General features: G+C 35.0%; 1 protein-coding gene across 2 annotated transcripts in view; it reads left to right on the top strand.

The window, feature by feature from the left end:
* ODAD2 (outer dynein arm docking complex subunit 2) overlaps positions 1–20,801 on the top strand; it is a 213,622-nt gene that overhangs the window by 69,591 nt on the left and 123,230 nt on the right. For both annotated transcript variants that reach the window (XM_020990516.2, XM_020990517.2), the window contains 4 exons: positions 11,207–11,353; positions 12,679–12,888; positions 16,246–16,491; positions 18,144–18,254. In XM_020990516.2, the coding sequence (XP_020846175.1) occupies positions 11,207–11,353; positions 12,679–12,888; positions 16,246–16,491; positions 18,144–18,254 (714 nt within the window). The remainder of the gene's footprint in view (positions 1–11,206; positions 11,354–12,678; positions 12,889–16,245; positions 16,492–18,143; positions 18,255–20,801) is intronic.

The raw sequence follows: 20,801 nt of genomic DNA, 5'->3' as shown, positions 1-20,801 counted from the left end.
GGCATATGCTATAGGAAGAAGTTGTAATTGCATTCAAGACAAAGTGTCAGGAACCAGACCCAATTCATGCAAAATTGTATGCTAGGAGTGACAGAATTTTAAGAGAACTAGGGAATCACTTTTCTGGAATATCTCAAAGAATCAAAGATACCAAAATAATGGGAAAAATTACAGATTATATTACTAATGAATACCAAAAATGATGATTAAGAAGAAAGGGCTACTGACCCAAAATCTTTATGAAAATGATCTTTATTAAAATTTTATTTGATGAAGTATTAAAAAGTAGATGATTCTGAACATTTTCTACGCAGATTCCATTTATTCAGTCACACAGTTGACAGAAGCATAGACAATACAGATGCTATTGTTTATTATTTGCTGATTACAAAAAGCAAAAACATCTCTCTAATATATGTATGTTAAGATATCCAAGTTTCCTTGAAAGATGTGACCACATAGACAACTTTGTTTAATAGTCCTCTGATTATCAATTTCAAATGAGGCATAAAGTAGGAATAGTTATTTGCTGAAGGTATTCACCAGTTTTGGATTATATTCATTTCAAAGTTCAAATGAAAGAAAGATTCCCTATAGATAATAAAGTTGTCCAGATGTATTGGTTTGCAGATACTGTTTTGCTGATTGCTTCTGCATCTGAATATTACCATGCATCCTCCATGAAACCTGGAATCATCTATGAAATCAGCCTTGCAGTGGATACACAGACAAAGAATAAAACCAGACAAAATGTATATTGACTAGATTATGACATGCAGTTGAATGGACAACTTAATGAAGTAGTTATTCAGTCTTATGGGCAGATATTGTGGACAAACATTGATCCGGGTCCAGAAAATTAGGGAAAAGACAATACTATATTGTACTTGGCAAATTGGCAAAACTTTAAATGGTCATAAGCTGCTTCCTAACACAAAAGTTCATTTTTTAACCTTAACATTCTCTATGTGGCTATGCATCATGAAATACCAGGATCTTTGAAGGATCAAAATTGCAGGTGATTCAAAGAACACATGGTAGGTGTAAGTAGACTGCTGTAAATTATCAATGATAACATATAGGAATTCAATAATTGAAGTCAACAAACATTAAGTGTCTATTATATGTAAGGTACTGTTCAAGGCACTAGAATTGAAAATAAAAATAAAATTGTACCTGCTTTCATGAAGCTAAAATATTATTAGGGGATACTACACGTACATAAATAAAAAGTAGTTTGAGAAAGGAAAAACATTAATATCTTGGGGGATCAGGAAAGGCTTTATGGAAGAAGTGGAAGAAGTTAAGCAGTCTAAGAGACAGAAATGAAGATAGAGTATGTTCCAAGTATGGAGGACAGCTTTTTCAAAGGCATGGGAATGAAAGCTGAAATGCTAAGTTTGGGGAATGGCAAGTAAACCAGTTTGGTTGGAAGATAGAGTTCAAAAGTGGGAAGATTTTCAATTTAGTCTAGAAAAGTAGTCTAGAATTATACTGTCAAGAGCTTTAATGCAAGGTTTTTTTTAAAAAAGATTTTAATTTTATCCTGGAAGCAACAGAACTATGGAAGGTTTTTGACCAGGAGAGAAACATGATTAGATCTGAGCTTTGACCATTGCTAAAGATGTCTGTAAGGAAATTCGTGATCAGAACAGGAAATGAGCTGGTTGTGTAATGAGAGTTGGGGATAACAAATGGACAGTTGAAATGTTGTTTGCCTATCCACAAAATAGTTAACACCTCAAAGCAGGTCTCTAACACATCTATATATAGGTTTATGGAGGAGAACTCTGAACTAAAATCACAGTTTGGGTTGCATTATGCACTGATGAAGGAGTGCTCACATTGATGAAATCTCAGATCCATTAAAGTACAAGTGATTGTTGAAGGCTACTTGAGGGAAACAAAGCTCATATGCTCCTATTTGAGAATAAAAGTGTGTTTTATAGTAATTTAGTTCATCATCTTCCAAATTCCCTGGTGCCTGTTTGTTGGGTTCTCCTAAATTTGAGGGACAGTCAATTAAAAGTACTACATGTGCTACAGTGTTACTCTCTTACTGTTTTTATAGATCCAGTTTCTTTATCAAATCTGGAGATAGTCTACTTTGTTTCTTGTTGTTAAGGCTTTTAACTTTTTCCCACTAAATGTTTGTGCTTAGATTTAAATAGATATTGCTTACTAGATTTAAAAGAGTCCATTTACTCCTATACTTTCTTGAACTTTTTTTTAAAGTAAAAATGGGCACTAGATTTTGTCAAAAGCCTTTTCAAAATTTATTGATACAATCATATGGTTTTTATTATATTATTAGCATGATTTATTGTATTTATAGTCTTCCTCATGTTGAAATAATTTTGCATCCTTGATTTAAACTTAACCTGGTCATGGTGTATAATCTTCCTAATTCATGGTTTTACCTGATTTGATTATATTTAATTTAATTTTTTTGCAGAAATATTAATTAAGGATAATGCTTTATAGATTTTAGGTATAAAAAGCACATTTATATCATAGCAAGAGATTGAAAAGATACCTTTTCTTACTTCAAAGAGCCTATTAAAACATTTAATGAATTCACTTATAAATCCATTTATTCTTACAGTTTTTGACTTTGAAATTAATTTATGGCTTGTTTATTTTCCTTTTCTGATATTGGGTTAATAAATAGCCTATTTCTTTTATTATTAATCTGATTATTTAATATTTTTGTGAGTATTCATACCTTTTCTCTAAGCTATCAGTTTTGATAACATATAATGGAACATAATAGTTTCTAATAATGCCTTTATTTTCTTTTCATTTATTATGAGCTCTTCTTTTTCATTTTTATACAATCAATTTGTTTCCTCTTTAAAGTCAGATTAGCTAAACTGTTTATTAATTTAGTTGTTTTTTAAAAGCTCCTAGTTGATTTTTTAAAAAACTATTTCAGTGGTGGTTTTGGTTTTCAATTTTGCTTTCAATTTTATTAATCTCTTTTTAAATTTTCAGAATTTCTATCTTGCTGATTAATTAGGGATTTTTGATTTGTTATTTTACATTTTTTATTTGGATGCCTAATTCTTTCATTTGTTTTTTTCTTTCATTAATAAAAACATTTGGAGATATAAATTCTTCCTAAGGACCATTTTTAGCTGCATCCCACAAATTTTGGTGTGTTGTTTCATTACTTTTGTTTTCTATAATTAAATTTTCTATTGTTTTCACAATTTATTCTTTGACCCACCAGTTCTTTAGAATTATGTTATTTAGTTTTCAACTACCATTTCCCCCTTTAAGGACCCTTTAATGAATGTAATTCTTATTGCATTGTGATCAATAAATGATATGTTTGGTATTTCTGCTTTTCTACATTTTTGAAAAAATAATTTATTTTCTAATAACTGACCAATTTTTATAGAAGTGCAATATATGGCTTATAAGTGTATAAATTCCTTTCTCTTACCATTCAGTAGTTATGAGAGATCCATCCTCTTTTTTATTATCTATTCTCTCTTTTAAAAAGTTTTCTAAAGTTATATTAAGATCCTTAACTTTTTTTTTTATCATTTATGTTTTGGTTAGCTATGTCTAGGTCTGAAAGGAGTATATTAAGTTCCCCTACCATGTAGTTTTACTATCTGTTTCCTATTCTATTTTCCTTTCCTTTAATAAATATTTAGATGCTATGGTATTAGGTATGCATATAGTAAGTATTGCTATTTATTCATTATTTATAATACCTTTTAGCAAATGTAATTTCCCTGATTATCTCATTTTATCATGTTTGTATTTACTATAGGCTTATGTGAAATCATGATTGCTACTCCCAATTTTTAAAGTTAAGCACTTCAGCCCCTCATTTTAACACTGTGACTTCGTGTTTCAAGTGTGTTTCTTGTAAATGACATATTGTAGGATTTTATTTTCTAATCCATTCTGCTATCCTCTTCCATTTTGAAGATAAGTTCATTCTATTTACTTTTACATTTATGATGATTAATTGTGCATATCCCTCCATCTTGTCATCATATATATTTTTTTTTTCTATCTTTGCTCCCATTCCCCTATTTAAAAAAAGAAGAATGTGGCAAAATAGAGAGAATTTGTCACTTGTGATCTGTAAATGAAGTGGTCTATTTCTATTCCATTGTGTCTTTTTTCTTACCCTTGCCTTGCCCCAATCCTAGATTTTTATTCTTTTTTTCATTTCCCTTTAATCTCCCTGTCCCTTCCTATTTCCCTTTTGAGTAGAATGTATTTCTACATCAACATATCTGTTGTGTGCATGTGCATAATTGTGCTCAATCTTTTATCTAATTCAGATAAAAGATAGATTCATGGATGCCTGTTCTTTCCACCCATTCTTTCATGATTATATACACTTCATCTTTGTTATGTGATATTGATATTTCCCCCCCTCATCATTTCTGTCCTAGTATAGTTCCCCTCCCATTTTTATCTTGTCCTAAGAACATCAAAACAGTACAAAACAACCCACATATCCTGTGTAACATGTTTCTTATCCTCCTATTAATATGTAAACAATTCATTACCCAGTATTCTCTTCTAATTTTAAAAAAGTTTGTACCTTTCTATTTCTCTCTGGCTTTTTCATCAAGATTGCTTGGAAACTCTCTGTTCCATTAAAAATCCATTTTTTCCCTTCTAGGATTGATTATACAGGTATAATTCATTTTATTACGCTTCGTTTTATGACACCTTGCAGATACTGTGTTTTTTTTTACAAATTGAAGGTTTATGGCATCCCTCTGTCAAGATAGTCTATTGGTATGACTTTTTGAACAGAATGTGCTCACATTGTGTCTCTGTCACATTTTGTGAATTCTCATAATATTTCAAACTTTTTCATACTATTATATCTGTTATGGTGATCTGTGATGAATGATCTTTGATGTTACTGTTGTAATTGGAGGCCCACAAACTGTGCCCACGTAAGATGGTGAACTTAATAAATAAACGGATGTGTTCTGACTGCTCCACTGACCTGCCATTGTGCAGTCTCTCTTCCTGTCCTTGGGCCTCCCTATTCCCTCAGATACAACAGTATTGAAATTAGGCCAATTAATAACCCAGCAATGATCTCTAAGGGTTCAAATGAAAGGAAGAGTCTTCGGAAAGTTTCTATACTGGCAATTCCCCATGCTAATGAACTCATGGGTCTAGATTCGCCCCCCCCCAAAGCCAACAACAGATATTTATTAAGTACTATGAATAGCTATAGAATGTTATGATGGGCCCCAGAGATTTAAAAAATGTATGATACATAGTCCCTGACGTTGAGGAGCATATGACTTAATTAGGGATAGCAAGATGGATACGTAAAAAGTAAATGTCAGGTAATTTATATTAATGACCAATGAGTATTCAGGCAATGGACCATGACTTAGGTCCAGTACCTTGTAGGTAATACAATATTGTGAAATGAATGGAATAGAAGAGCATTTATGAAGCACTTACTATGTGCAAAGCACAGGGCTAAATGTTGGTGATACAAAAAGAAAATCAAGACAGTCCCTATTCTCAAGAAGATCACATTTTAATTGGGGAGACAACACATAGAGAAGAATTTGTGTTTATGGTTAATGCATGGCAGATGCAAAGACCAAAGGGCTGCTCCTGGTATTCTTGTTGGGGTCAGGGAAGAGAAGATCCCCTGGTATCTTCTTGGCTTGTTGGTAGTCTCCATGGTTAGGCCCCATTGGCAGGGAGAATCATGGTCCCCAAAGGCTGTTGGTACTTGAGAGTAGGTTTAATTGGGTTTGGATTGGACCTTGAAGAACTGAGCAGTACCTGTCTTATTGCTGTCCCTGGACCCAACGTGCCTGTACTGAGGAGGATGAATGGTTGCAGATTTCCACATTAGATCATTGTAGAACAATGTTAACATCATGGAAACAGTAATTTTTAATGTTCACTAGCCCTGGTTATTATCTGGATGTTTTAAACACAACCAGGATATGATCCAAAAACTTAAGACAATTTAGGAAATGTGGCAGAGAATTATTCCACAACTGTCATATTTGCCCATAACTCATCTCTTAACAAAATACAGCTTGACCCCTTATATTTTAGAAATTGAACTGAAAAGTCAGATTTAAAACGGAAAACAAACCATCCCAAGATGCATGCTCATAAGGAAAATTATTTTCTAATGCATATTGTCATAGATGGCCTTTTATCATGCTTCTGAATGTTAGAATGTTTTTTTTCCACCAGTTTGTAAGACATTTCAAAAAAGGCTATTTGAAAGAGAATTTGATAAAGAGATTGAAAATGTTAAAAAGTCTTCTCTTATTCTGAATTTTGAATTGCTCACTGTTTTTATTGTTTTTTTAAATAAAATGTTCTTTTTAAAAAATGTTAAATATTCATTTTAAAAGGAAAATGAAATAAGGAAATAAATATGCATTTTTTCTTATTGATGTTTTCCAATATATATCTGGTAAATTACTGGAACTGATGTAATGATTGTCTTAATTAAGAGAATAGTCAACACCCAATAAATATTTATTAAGCATTGTAGCAAAATGTTAAGAGCTTTGGATTTGGTTCTGTCACTCACTACCTGTGTGATCCTGGGCAAGTATTATAATCTCTTAATGCCTCAGTTTCCTGATTTACAAAACATGTATTTGATGACTTCCAACTCTAAATCTGTTTCTAAGTAACTAGTGTGTGTCAGGCACTGTTCTTTCTAGGAGCTAGAGTTACAGTCATAAAAACTGTCACCGTTCTTGGTTTTATGAAACTTAACATTCCATTTATATCTTGCCATCTTTACTTGCGTTTATAGGTCCAATCTTTTTTTAAAAAATGGAATCTGTAGAATTTAATTGGCAACAAGTAAATTTATACTCCATCCCCAGAAAAATTTTAAATCTTTTAAATTCCACAGATAATTATAAAATGCCTACTATGCACAGAGCAGTAGATTAGGTTTTGGTTACAGATATATTCTTTAAACATTGATTTCAACTTAAATTATAAAAAAATTCTTAATTTTTTTCAAATGTTCTGGTAATATTAGCATAGCAAACCATACCATTAATTAAATATAATCGACATAGTTTTATAAGTCTGATGAATACCATTTGAAAAAAACTTATAGTAACTAATAAAAGTATAGTATATTTTGCCATTCTAAATGTATTCTTAGCATTGCCTCTTTTTCCATTCCTTTGCTTTCTTGAGGTACATATGACTCAATTAAGGCATAGTCCTTAAGAAAAAAAAAATCTAGCCCATAAACCTAGATGTCTCTGAAGGAGAAAGTGAGGCTGGTGACTCTGCACAGCCCCCCCTCGCTTAAATCCATTTCACTTGCATGTCATGGCATCACCTCCCTGATGTCATCTTCTTCTTTGAGAACAAAGGACGAACCACAACAACAGTGTGACTTAATTGGTGTTACCAAGACGGCTGTATAAAAAGTCAGTATTAGGCATGCTATGTTAATGACCAATAAGTGTTCAGGCAAATGGTCTTTGTTGGGGCATGGTTAGATACCAGTTGTTCTGAACAAGATCTGGGTATTTCAGTGCAGTGGTATTAGACGGAAATAGAAATGGGGGCCACTAATCCATATAGAGTGCTCTCTACTGGCGGCATATTGATGTAGTTTTAAAATACTTATGTTTGATTGTATTTTTATTTATTTTAAAAAAATGTTTCCCAGTTTCATTTTAATCTGCTCTGGGCAGCACTTGGGGAAGGTTGTGGGCTGCATGCAGCCTGTGTGTTTGACAGCTCTGCTTTATCGCATTGCTAACTCGTCGTGAGTCAGCAGGGTGATGCGGCAGCTTCAAAAGTGAGTGTCATTTGGAGCTGCCTTCAGAGCCCTCGCTTCCAAGCGTAAGGAGATGTTAGTGTTACTGTGCTCTGCCCTCATCAGACCTCATCTGGAATATTATGTTCCGTTCTAGGTTCTGTGGTTTAAGAAGGACATCCTTACAGCATTTATAAACTTGAATGAGTCTAATGGAGGACAACCAGCATGGTGAAGCGCCTTGGGTCCATTTTGTATGAGGATTAATTGAAAGAACGGGGCCCATTGAGCCTGGAGAATAGAAGACTCACAGGGGTGGGGCGGAACAGCATCATCATCTCTAATTGTTTGAACGGCTGTCAGATGGAGGAAGGATTTAATTTGTTCTCTTTGGCCCCAGAAGGGAGAACCAGGAGCAATATGTAAAAATTGTAAAGAGCCTACAGGCTCAATGTCAGGAATTAATCTAACAATTAGAGCTGTGCAGAGGTAAAATGCTTTGCGTCCTATGAGGTGAGATCGTGGGTGTTCCCTCCTTGGGGGTTTTCAAGGAGAAGATGGATGGCTATTTGTCTGGCGTCTTAGAGTGTGGATTGCTTTTTTGTGTTTGATGAGATAGCTCTCAAATCCTGTGATTCTGTGATTTTAGGGGGTCCCATCCAGCTCTAAAATCTATGCCCCTATGCACTTCCAATACTGATGTAGATCAGCAGGAAATATTTTCCTAGCAAAAAATAAAAGAATGCTCTGGGTGAAATGCCATCATCTGAGCCCTAAATTTGTTTTTAAGTAAATAACTTAATGTTTCTATATAACATATAGCATATATATATAGCATATATGTGTTATATAACATAACAGGGGAAATAATTATAACCCTTATATCATAGCAGCTGCAAACTACTTTAAACTATAAATGGTAAGCTTCTCGCACAAGCATTTTTCTAGTTACAGTGCTTAAGCAGATGACATGACTTTTTGCTGAACCCAAGAGCTCTGGTTACTATATTCAAATTTGTTAGAAATTGTTTTATCTATTACTATGGTATGCAGCTTGTTTGGAATTCACATTTTATTTTCAATTAATTTATTGGCTATTTATAAAAAACATTATGTAAGATGGGATCAACATTTTAAAGCCAAATCTGCATTTAATTTAAACCCATAAAAATTGATTGTTCAAGTGCCAGTAGAATTTATTTTGCATCCAAAGGATCAGATTTCAAAGAGCCTAATGGCATGATGTAGATTTTGTGTGAATTTAATGAGGAGCTAATCATTTCCATGTTTGTTAAATTTTTTTGTATAAGGTTTTGGGCAATGGTTACATATTTAAAGAGGAATATTTGTTGTGGCCACCAGCAGTAGTGCATAGAAAAAATTTTATTGTGGTTTCCTTTTGAATACATATTAAGCTATATAAGCAATGCAGAGAAGAAAAAATTTATTTATGATGTCCATACATTATTTTATTTTTGGTAAATATGATAGACTAAGTAGATATATTTGGTTGTTAAAATATTTAGAATGGTTTCAAGATTATATCTGTCATTGTATATGTAACAGATATGTTCTATGTATAACATTATTTCATGATGGATCAAAATGCAATCCCAGTTTACAGAGTTTTTTTCCTGATTGGAGAACACTTGAATGGAGTATTGGTGCTATACATTTGGACAGGAATGAGGGGCTGTAACCTTGAACATTTGCTTATCCTTAGACAAAGCCCATCAACTTTTCTACGTCTTGACCCCACTTCACAGTATTTGATTCAAGTCAAACTGATCAAAGTATATTCTAAAGACTACTTTAGGTGCATTAAACCACATTCTATTCTTCAGAAGATTTTTAGAGAAAAAAATGACCAGTAGACTTACCTGAAAATTTGTACTAAGGAAATCTAATTTTGAGTTCCTGATCTGTCAGTCATGATCAGTAATCTTTTAAAAAAGTTCCCTGTCTCTTTGGCTTTGTACAGAGTGAGGATTTTAATAGATGTTTGTTGAATTAAATTTTTCTCAAATATTTAATAACCCACTGCTACTTCACAAAGGCTAAGTAATGAGAAATCCACCATCTTTCCAACTTGCTTATCTCTGTCAATAGCATCAACTTTGAGTGTTCTCTGCTCACACACATGGAGGTATGTTTTATTCTCCATGAAATCATCAATTCAGGCTTTAGTCACTTTTCTCAGGGATTTCTGCAGCAGCCTTAGGCTGGTTCCTTAACTCCTATTACTCCCTGCCTTAGTCTGTTCCACATGCAGTCACTATAATAATGTTTCTCAAAGACTATTTTCATAACGCTACTACTCAGCTCTAGAATTGGTGACGGCTCTCTCTTCCTCTATCATATAAAATATAAATTATCAAGTCTAACATTCAAGGCAGTACCCCACATCTGTCTCTCCACTCTCATCTTTTATATATTCCTTGGCAAAGACCCTCTGACCCATCCAAGTGGAAGTAAATAGAAGATAACCAATGGGGGACCAGGAAAGGTTTCATGAAAGAGATATCACTTGACCTTAGATGGATATAAGAATTTTGAGCAGCATTAAATGAGGGTTGAGTGAATTCCAGACATGGTAGCCCACTTGAATGGATCATTGTGGTAGACATAATATTGAGTTTGGCTCTGCGGTTTGGCCAGAATGAAAGGTGCATGAAAAGGACTAGTCCAGTAATAATCCATTACTTAAAAAAAGTAGAAATATGGTCCTAAATTCAGGAAGGGATGTGGAAAATAGGTACACTAATGCACTGTTGGTGGAGCTGTGAACTGGTACAACCATTTTGGAGTGAATTTGGAACTATGCCTAAAAGGCTATAAAACTGTGCATACCTTTTGACTCAGTAATACCACTACTAGGTCTGTATCCCGAAGATATCAAAGAAAAAAAAAAGGACATATATGTGCAAAAATAGTTATAGTAGCTCCTTTTGTGTTGTCAAAGAATTGGAAATTGAGGGGATACCCATCAATTGGAGAATGGCTGAAAGAGTCATGACATATGATTATGATGGAATACTGCTGTGCCATAATAAATGATGAGAGGAATAGTTTCAGAGAAACCTGGGATATGAGCTGATGCAAAATGAAGTGATCAAAACTAGGAGAACATTGTGCACAGTAACAGCAATATTGTAACAATAAATCAACTGTGAAAATTTAATTATTCTGATAAGTACAATGCCAATGACAGTTCCAAAGGACTCATGATGAAAAATACTGTCTTCTTTCTAGAAAGAGAACTGATGAACTTTGAGTGCAGATTGAAGCATTTTTTTTTCACTTTCCTTATTTTTCTTGTGTTTTTTTTTTGTAACACGGCTAATGTGAAAATATGTATTATATGACTTCGTATGTTAACAAAAAAGAAATGTAATCTTGGTTAATTTGCAATTGTATATTATGTTATTTTTGTAGGGAGGAAATCAAACAGCTACAGTAATTGCATTGTGTTCAATGAGAGATTTCAACTTAACACTAGAAACCTGTCAGTTGGCTATTAGAGATGTTGGAGGTTTGGAAGTCCTAATCAATTTGCTTGATACAGATGAAGTCAAATGTAAGGTGAGTAGCTTTGCTAGCAATGGGTGATGCATCTCTTTTCCTATATTGTCTTAAAAATAAATAATGTACATGATGGAGTTTATCTTCTGATTGGAAACATAGAAAGAACAGTTCTTTATTAAAACATATTCATCATTCCTTCCTTCCTTTCTTCCTTCTTTCCTTTCTTCCTTCCATCCTTCCTTCCTTCCTGCCTACTTTCCTGACTTCCTTCCTTCCTTTCTTCATTGTCAGCCAGTCAATAAATATTTATTAAGTGCCTCCTATATTTTATTTTGGGGAAATGATAGGTACACATATAAATAAGTAAATACAAAATCAAAATAAATGCAGGGTAATTTTGATGGGGAGGTCCAGAACACTTGGGATGGGGAGTCAGGATAGGCTTCATGTAGGAAGTAGCATTTTATCTGCTTTTATACTTCTTATGAAGCAGTTAGGTGGCAATATGGTTAGAGTGGCAGACATTGAATCAAGAAGATTGTACTAGAGTACAAAACCCACTTCAGTTACTTACTAGCTGTGTGACCCTAAGCAGCTCCCTTAACCACTGATTGCCTTTGTTTCCTCATTTATAAAATGGGGATAATAATACCTTGCTGCCTTGTGAGCATAAAATGAGATATAATTTGTAAAGCACTTTGTAAACCTTAGAGTGCTATTTTAATGCTTGCTATTATGTATCTCTATTATAGTCTCACATGACACATCAAAAATCTGAGTTTGTCTCACATCAACATTATTTGAGCCACCCAGTCCTTGGGTGGGGGTGGGGCAGCTAGGTGGTATAGTACGTAGCCAGGAAGATTTATCTTCCTGAGTTCAAATCTGGCCTCAACAAGTCCTTTAACCCTGTTTGTTTTAGTTTCTCATCTGTAAAATGAGTTGGAGAAGGAAATGGCAAACCATTACAGTATCTTTGCCAAGAAAACCCCCAAATGGGGTCAAGAAGAATCTAACATGACTGAAATGACTAAATAATGACAACAAATCATTAGGGATTCTAAGACAGGAATAAGGACAGAGTTTATTCTAAGCATAGCAGATAGAGTATATATATATATACACACACACGCAAAGGCAAGGAGACAGGAGATAGGAGTGTGTGTGTGTGTGTGTGCGCACACACAGAGATATGGGACACCAAGTAAGAGTTTGATTGGATCATTATGTGTGTGATGGGAAGGAATATGAAATTAGCTTGGAAAGATCAGCTGCCTTCTAAAATGAAAAAAATATTTTAGCTTGGCATGGGAATTATTTGAACATAGACTTTGTCATGTATTCTTAAGTGATCTTTTGCTTATAACATTTCCCCCATTTAGATTGGTTCATTAAAAATCTTGAAGGAAATTAGCCATAATTCTCAGATCAGACGTGCAATTGTTGACCTTGGAGGTTTACCAATTATGGTGAAGATACTTGATTCTCCGGATAAAAATCTGAAATGTTTGGCAGCGGAAACAATAGCCAACGTTGCCAACTTCAGAAGAGCCCGGAGGACCGTGAGACAGCACGGTGGCATCAAGAAATTGGCAAGTGGCGTAAATGTTATGCTGAATGAGCTAAATGCTACTGAGGCGGGAAATCAGAACGATTATTTTCAGTTCATTGAAGTAGTGTTTTATTCGTTAGGGTCTACTTTAGCTTGAAAATGAGTTCTCCTCCTAAAATTTCTAATTTACTCTCAGGGTATAATTTTATCACCTCTCAGGGTATAGCTCTGTGTGTGTGTGTGTGTGTGTGTGGTTTTAAAAGATTCTTTCCATTAAAATCATATTTCCTTAATGTGATCTTTCCCCAAGTATTTACATTAACAACATTGGTACTTGGCATCCTTTGCTCTACCTACCACCTAAGGAACAGTTCTACTCTTTAAAAGCGGTATAGAAATGTTCACTACTCATTAACTCATTCCATCATCTTCATAAATATGAACCAAAATTACTTTAAGCAATATTGTGGTTTTAATGAATAAACATATATTAAGCTGGGTTTGAGGCAGCTAGGAGGCACAGTGGATAGAGTGCCAAGCCTGGAAGTCAGGAGGACTCATCTTGAGTTCAAAGCGGGTCTCAGACACTTACTAGTTGTGTGACCCTGGTCAAGTCACTTAATGTGGCTTGCCTCAATTTCCTCATCTATAAAATGAACTGGAGAAGGAAATGGCGAAATGACTCCTTTATCTTTGCCAAGAAAACCCCAGGTGACATCACAACAGGTTAGACACGACTGAAAAATGACTGAAGAACCACAACAATCTGGGTTTAGAAACATAGAGAAAAAGACTACGAAGGGCCAGTAATTCTCAAACTTTTGGTCATGGCCAAACCTTTTCCTTTTGAATAAAACTTCACTTGAGCCCTTTGAGTTAAATAGAAGAGATAGGGAAATGTACAGGACCTGTGAAATCTGTGGGGTGGAGAGCTTTTCTAAGGTAGGTCAGCACCTGCTTACTTAGGCTCTTAATTGTTTAGATCAATGGGAAGTAAAATGACTTGCCCAAGGTTACACAGCTAGTAAGTTTCTGAGCCTGGTTTTGACTCCTGTCTTCCTGAATCTAGGTCCAATGATCTGTCCAGGAAGCCATCCCTCTGCATATGATCGGCATGCTTGACTCTAGTGAAATTAAAAACAAAAACACAAAAACCTTCTTATGAAACATAAGAAACAGGGAACAGGGATTTGACTTGTCATTTTATTGGTATACAGAACTCTCTATCAAAGCAGATCAGTGCCCTCTCTGCAATTCTAGTTTTAGAGGGTTTCTTGGACCACTGAGATCAAGTGACTTACCCAGGGTCTCACAGCCAAGATGTGCAATAGGTGAGACTTGCATTCAGGTCTTTCTGTATCTAAGGTCCACTCTGCTATGCTGCCTTTCATGCAACAACAACAACAAAAAATATGATTAAAAGAAAAATAGATTGGGGAGATATTTATAGCAAACATGACATATGAAACATGACAGATGAAACTTGGCATCTAAAATATATGTGGTCATAATGACCAGTGGTAACTCCCAGTTCAACAATGGATGAATGGTTAAAGAGTATGAATAGAAATCTATTAAGAGCAATGAAATTTAATCCTGGCAAGATTGTGGAGAAATAGGTATACAAACTCATTGTTGAAAGAATTTCAAACTTGAAGTTTTTTGGAGATAAAGTTGGCAGTAAAAGTTGCAAAAAATAAATCATATGCTTTGACCCAGTAATTCCATCACTGGCCACATGCTCTGAAAGTATTATCAAGAATTTTAAAAGAGATATCTTTTCAAGGGTTTTCAAAACATAGTTATATGTAATTACAAAAAACTGGAAGCAACTGCATTTTCAAGCGTTAGGGGGGGAGTAATAGCATGGAATACAATAATTCCATTCAGACTGACAACTATGAGGAATAGAAAGAAATCCAAAAGACCTTTGTGAAATTATGTAAAGCCAAAAAAAAAGATAGACCTATATGAATAAACGCCGTGATTATATGAGAGGATAGGTGGATGAGAATGAGTGGACAAACAAAAAATCATGATGAGGATTGAGACAGTGATTGAATTATTGTTATAGTATTTAATATATTAATTATGTTGTTAAATTAATTAATTATTAAATAATTAAATTATATTAATTAATTGAAATAAATGTGAGGAGTTACTAGGCAAGATCAGTTGGTTGGAACAGTGTTTAACATTTAAGTTATTATAAAGTATATTTTTAAAAAACTCTAAACATTAAAAATACTTGTAATTAATTTTACTGTTTTTATTAAAAAATTTACTAATGAAAATGATTAATTTATGAATTTTAAATTTAATTTTATAGACCTTTCATTCTCAGAATAATCTTATTCCAAGTCTAACGCTATTATGAACTTCTCATTTAGTATGAAGGATGTGATATTTATTATCAAAAATATTTTATAATTGAGAATAATTATTTAGATGCTGTAGCTCACCTAGAGATGGTTCACTTGAGCAAGACACATCTAACATACCCAACAGGGACAGAAGAGACAAGTTTAAAGAAAATGTTCCGTTCAGATCCTATTCATCTCACCAGACATCGACACTACCTTTTGGGTTCAGAGCTGACATAGTAAATAACTTTGGTGAACTGAAGCAGCAGGTGGAGGGGGCAGCCAGAAATGGGCGGCACTCTTCTTTTGAGTCTTATAATACGTGATATGAGATGAACAAGTAGCTACTGTTCCCAGTGGCTTCGCACTAGTCTCCTCATCAACGTTAGCTAAAAGATCTGAATTATCAGCAGAGTCAGAAGAGCAGGTGCAAACGTGCTGAACCAGAACTGTGCCTTCCATGCTTCCTTGCATGGCATCAGCACCTATGGTGCTGACAAATGTTATTTACTCATCATTAACATCACCACTTTCTGCGTAATTTTTCCCTTGGGGAAAATTGGTAAACTTCTCAGAAATCTCTGTATTACTTTTAACTAATGTGAGCTGCTCACTTGCTAGAGCCAAAGATATTGCATAAAAATGCTGATTGTATTTGAAAGTATTGCATGAAGGACATAGGACCTTCATAGAATGGAACTCCTTCTGGGGAGAGACTATACAATACCTCCCATAATTTAGTGTTTTCTTTTTACTGGCAGCTATTTAGCACATTGTAAATTCTTAAACGTACTTATTACTAATAGCAGTAAGATTGGTGACTTTATGGCTGTTGAATTATGTTTGTAGAAATATAGAACAATCACTAGATTCAGAATTCTGAAGGGCTTCTGGCACTTGTGATTGTGTGCAAGTCCTTCATCTGTCTCAGCCTTGGTTTCTTTATCCATAAAATGGGGATGGCTGTATTTGTACCACTGTACTGCAGGGTTGGTTATTATTGGATGGATAGAAAGACTTGCCTGTTCTTTCAGGTTGAGCTGCTGGACTATGCTCAGAGCAAAACAGACCCTATGCACCACCATTGCCTGTATGAGACCAAGGATGTAGAAGTGGCCCGATGTGGGGCTTTGGCACTGTGGAGCTGCAGTAAGAGCAACATAAACAAAGAAGCCATTCGGAAAGCTGGGGGCATCCCTCTCTTGGCTCGCTTGCTGAAGTCTTCACATCAGAACATGCTAATTCCTGTTGTGGGGACCCTGCAAGAATGTGCATCAGAGGTATACTGCAGGAAATTTGTCTGCCTTACTACAGAGTGAAGGAAGTTCCAGGTTCCTTGAGCTTTAAAAAATATATTGCAACGACTATAGAGAAGTTTTTGGATAGATGTCTGTGGTGCATATTTCATATAGTTATTGAATATACCATAATTTTTGGAGATTATATTTTATTGTAATGAACTCACCTTTTGGCAGAACACTGTAGGGTAATCTATACCCGTACTATATCAAGTAATTGAAATTCTCTTGGAAGACTGTCAGGCTAGGATGTTATAAGTAAAGACCAGAGTTGTAACCAGACCAGGGCAACCAGGGCTTTGTACCAGGCACTGCCAAATTTATGTGGAGAGCCAATTTAGAGCATTTATGCCCTGAATCAACTCTTTAGACAGTCATAGGAGAAGCATCTATGGATTAATGCATAGATGAGTGATGGTAAACTCCCCAGATTAACTGCCCCCACACATGGCTAAAATTCCTCAAACATGCCAATACCTAGAGTGATGGTGATGGTTGAGGGGAGGGGCAAGTGAATAGAAGAGGACCTCTTCTCTACCAGCAGAGCCTATCATCTCAGGACCTGTGAACCAGTCACGTACAGCCAATATAGAACCTAGTGAGCAAGAATTGTAAGTTATTTATGATTTTGTACCCCAATGTCTGGAAAGTATCTGTCTTCCTCCTCCCCCAGCTCGGGCTGCCTTTTTTGCCTTTTATACTGGATAAAAGCATTTCTAATTATAGCCCAGGTCAAACAACAGTGGGAAACTTTTATTATACTGTTCTAGGGAAAAATATTAGCATTTGCTTATTATTTTATATTGGGTTTTCGCTTTATAAAGTAGTGTTTGGGTGGTAATGGTTTAGTCTTTAGTATATCTAAGTCCATTTAATAATGAGCTGTGTTAAAATCAGATTTTTCCAAATTAACTAAGTTCTTACTGGGAAGCCCCAAAGCCCCAGATGAACATGAAATTTATGTATCATTCAACTTGAAAGTGAAATTTTCCATCATAAGGATTAGGTTTTAATTCAAGGAAATTTGATGAAGTAGTTTTTTTAAAAAAAATTATAAATTTTTATTCAAATTCTATTTCCTTACCACAAATGCATAAAACTAAAATTGGGCAATCTGCATAATGATGGTGTCTTATCAAATGCTCTGCTTTCATAACAGAATACTGTCAGTGAGATGAGAGAACTGGGATAAATGTATAAGGTGAGGGAGTACAACAGACATTTTCACCATACTCTTTCAATATAATATGGAGGAGGGGTTAAAAATGTGGGTGTAGCTCAAGAGCAACAGATGACTCCTAGTAGAGAGATTTTCTTTAACTTTGTATCTCCTAGGATCTGGCCTGATGAAATTTTAGTGGAAGCTTGTGACAAATATTTTACTAAAAAAATCTCTGTCTAAGGCAGAGGAAATTTACAGATAGAATAGCTTTTTTTTTAAAAAAAAATCTTGTGGTAAAATTTTGGTTGTCTTTTTAATTACTGTCCACAAATGCATATGACACACACACACACACACACACACACACACACACACACACACGTATATATATATATATATATATATATATATATATATGCATATACATATATATATATGGTAGATAAAATTGTATTTTAACTTCTATTTTTAGGAACACTATCGTGCAGCCATCAAAGCAGAGCGGATAATTGAAAATCTGGTGAAAAACCTAAGCAGTGAAAATGAGGTGCTTCAGGAACATTGTGCCATGGCCATCTATCAGGTGTGACCAATGACCTTCCCAGATGAGGCTGGCTAGATTCATAGAATTTCAAAGCTAGAAAGGACCTGATCAGCCAACCAAGTTCAACATGTGCTTTTAAGAATCCCCACCACAAGATCCCCTGATGGGTGGTCGTCCAGCCTTTGGGGGAAAACTTCCAAAGAAGGAGAACCCACTGTTTCTCTCAGGCAACCTATTCCACCCTTTAGGGCAGCTCCAGTTGCCCTAAATCGACTTAAATTAGTTTTCCCAACTTCCACCATCACTCTGTGTTCTGTCCTCAGGAGCTCCAAAGAACAAGTTAGTCCTTCTTCTGTGTGAGAGCTGTTCAAATACTGGAGCACAGCTCCTATGCTCTTGCCTCTCCCCCTCCCTGTCCCCATTCTTCTATTTTTCAGGTTAAATTTAGCCTTAAACAGATTCCTTAAACAGATAAGAGTACACCAATGTGATAACCCGCTAACCTACTTAAAGTGAAGATTTGAATGATCCTTATATTTCTAAGAGGTGTTTTCTGTTGGACATATTAAAAAGGTGCTATGTTCATTTAGTTTTTGTTTTAAATGTAAATTTTAAATATAAAAATACTATAAATAAACTACATGTAAAATACAAAATAATGTATTTGTATCTGTTGTAAAGATTATTTTAAATTCAATGAATGAAAGGCATTATTGGGAACATGATAGATATAATAAAATTTGTAATTTAGTAAATTTTGTCTAGTAAAATTTATGATATCATCAATATAGGGAGTTCTCAATGAGGAAACTACTATTACCATTACCAATGCAGATCAACACCTGTTCTGCAACTTAAAATCTTAGAAAGTTTCCTGAACTGCTAAAATATTTTATTATATTATAAATAAGTGCTATAGAATCCTCAAGTACAAGTTTATGGTGTTTTAAAAGCTCTGTGTACATTTTTACCTTATTAAACACACACTCTCCCTCTCTCTCTCCCCCCTCTTCTCTTTTCCTTCTCCCTTTCCTTCTCCCTTTCTCCCTCCCTCCTTCTCTCTGTCTTTTACAATAGCTTTGGAAACACATTCCAATGAGAACAAATGGACATACATGTGTATTCACTTTTTTGTTCCCTTATTCTGTTCTTTTATTTTTTAAGCATATTTTTTTTTGTGTGTGTGAGACAGGGGAGAGATGGTAGAAAGTAAACACACTCTTTTAAAAATTTTTGTTTCTGTTTTTTTTTAAGGCAATGGGGGTTAAGTGACTTGCCCAGGGTCACACAGTTAGTAAGTGTCAAGTGTTTGGTCTGAGGCTGGTGCTCTATCCACTGTGCCACCTAGTTGCCCCCAAACATGCTCTTTGAAACACTAATGAGTTACCTCCCATCTAATCAGATCAGGTTTCTCAGAGGCAGTGGCTCTTGGCACAAATATGAATCAAGTAGCTAAGTGGGTGGGAAGTAAAAGACTATCTGAGCCTAAAAGAAGACAATGGAGAAGGTATCTAAGTAAGTAGGAGGGGGATTAAAATATCCTTGACATCTGCCATGTGCCCAGTATGTGTCATTGACAGCGATCATTAGCTATAAAGATTGGTAATTTTTTTTATTTATAATGTGGCACTTGTATAACAGACTATAATTTGGAATCCATGTAATACTTGTGAAGATATTAAGTTTTCTACTCATGACACACATGTTGGATAGCAGGTCTAGCGCTGAAAGGAATCTCAGGGGCTATTTAGTTCAGCCTTCTCATTTTACAGATGAGGAAACTGAGGCCCAGAGAGGTAAAGTGATTTGTCCAAGGTCACACAGGTAGTAAGCATCAGAGGGCTTTAAACCCAGGTCCTCTGACTCTAAAGTCAATGATCTTTCTACTCTACCATCATGAATGATGAAACCAGGAGATACCAATAGAATATAACTTTCATGCCTCTGTATTACATATGAGGCCTTGATTTCAATTTCCTTTTCAGGATACTACCTAAGCACCATTTTTTATTATTTATAGGTTTTGTAACCTGAGAGAAGGGTTAGTTGATCAAAAAATATCCATTAAATTTTAAAATTTATCTCCAATACTGGACTAAAATATGTGATTGATAAGGTATTTATGAATAAAAGATGAAAGTCTACAGTTGGAACCAGAAAGTCCACATCCTCTGTCACTGAGAGACTGGTACACTTGGGCAGATTGCTGAATTTTACTAGCTAGGCTTTCCTAGGCTCCATTAAGAATGAGTCCTCTATCCTCAAAGTTCATAAGAGAAACAAAAGGGACTTGAAAGGTCATCCATTTCAACACTGATTAATGCTTAGGTCATAGGATCATAGAGTTAGAGTTGGAAAAGAACCATGTGGTTCAACACCCTCATTTTACAGATGAAGGAACTGAGAGGCTCAGCGACATGAAGTGATGTCCTCAAAGTCATAGAGAGCTAAGATTTGAACCCAGATCCTCTGCCTCCAAATAAAGCTTTCTTCCCTCTGCAGTATACCATCATTGTATATGAGAGCTGCGACCAGGCTTTGTTGAGGGGGAGGATTGCTGTGTGTGCAGGGCCTCATTTGTGTAAG

This window comes from Phascolarctos cinereus, unplaced genomic scaffold, assembly GCF_003287225.1.
Source record: "Phascolarctos cinereus isolate Bilbo 61053 unplaced genomic scaffold, phaCin_HiC Scaffold_1;HRSCAF=81, whole genome shotgun sequence".
NCBI lineage: Eukaryota > Metazoa > Chordata > Mammalia > Diprotodontia > Phascolarctidae > Phascolarctos > Phascolarctos cinereus.
This window is presented reverse-complemented; position numbering and strand designations above follow the sequence as displayed.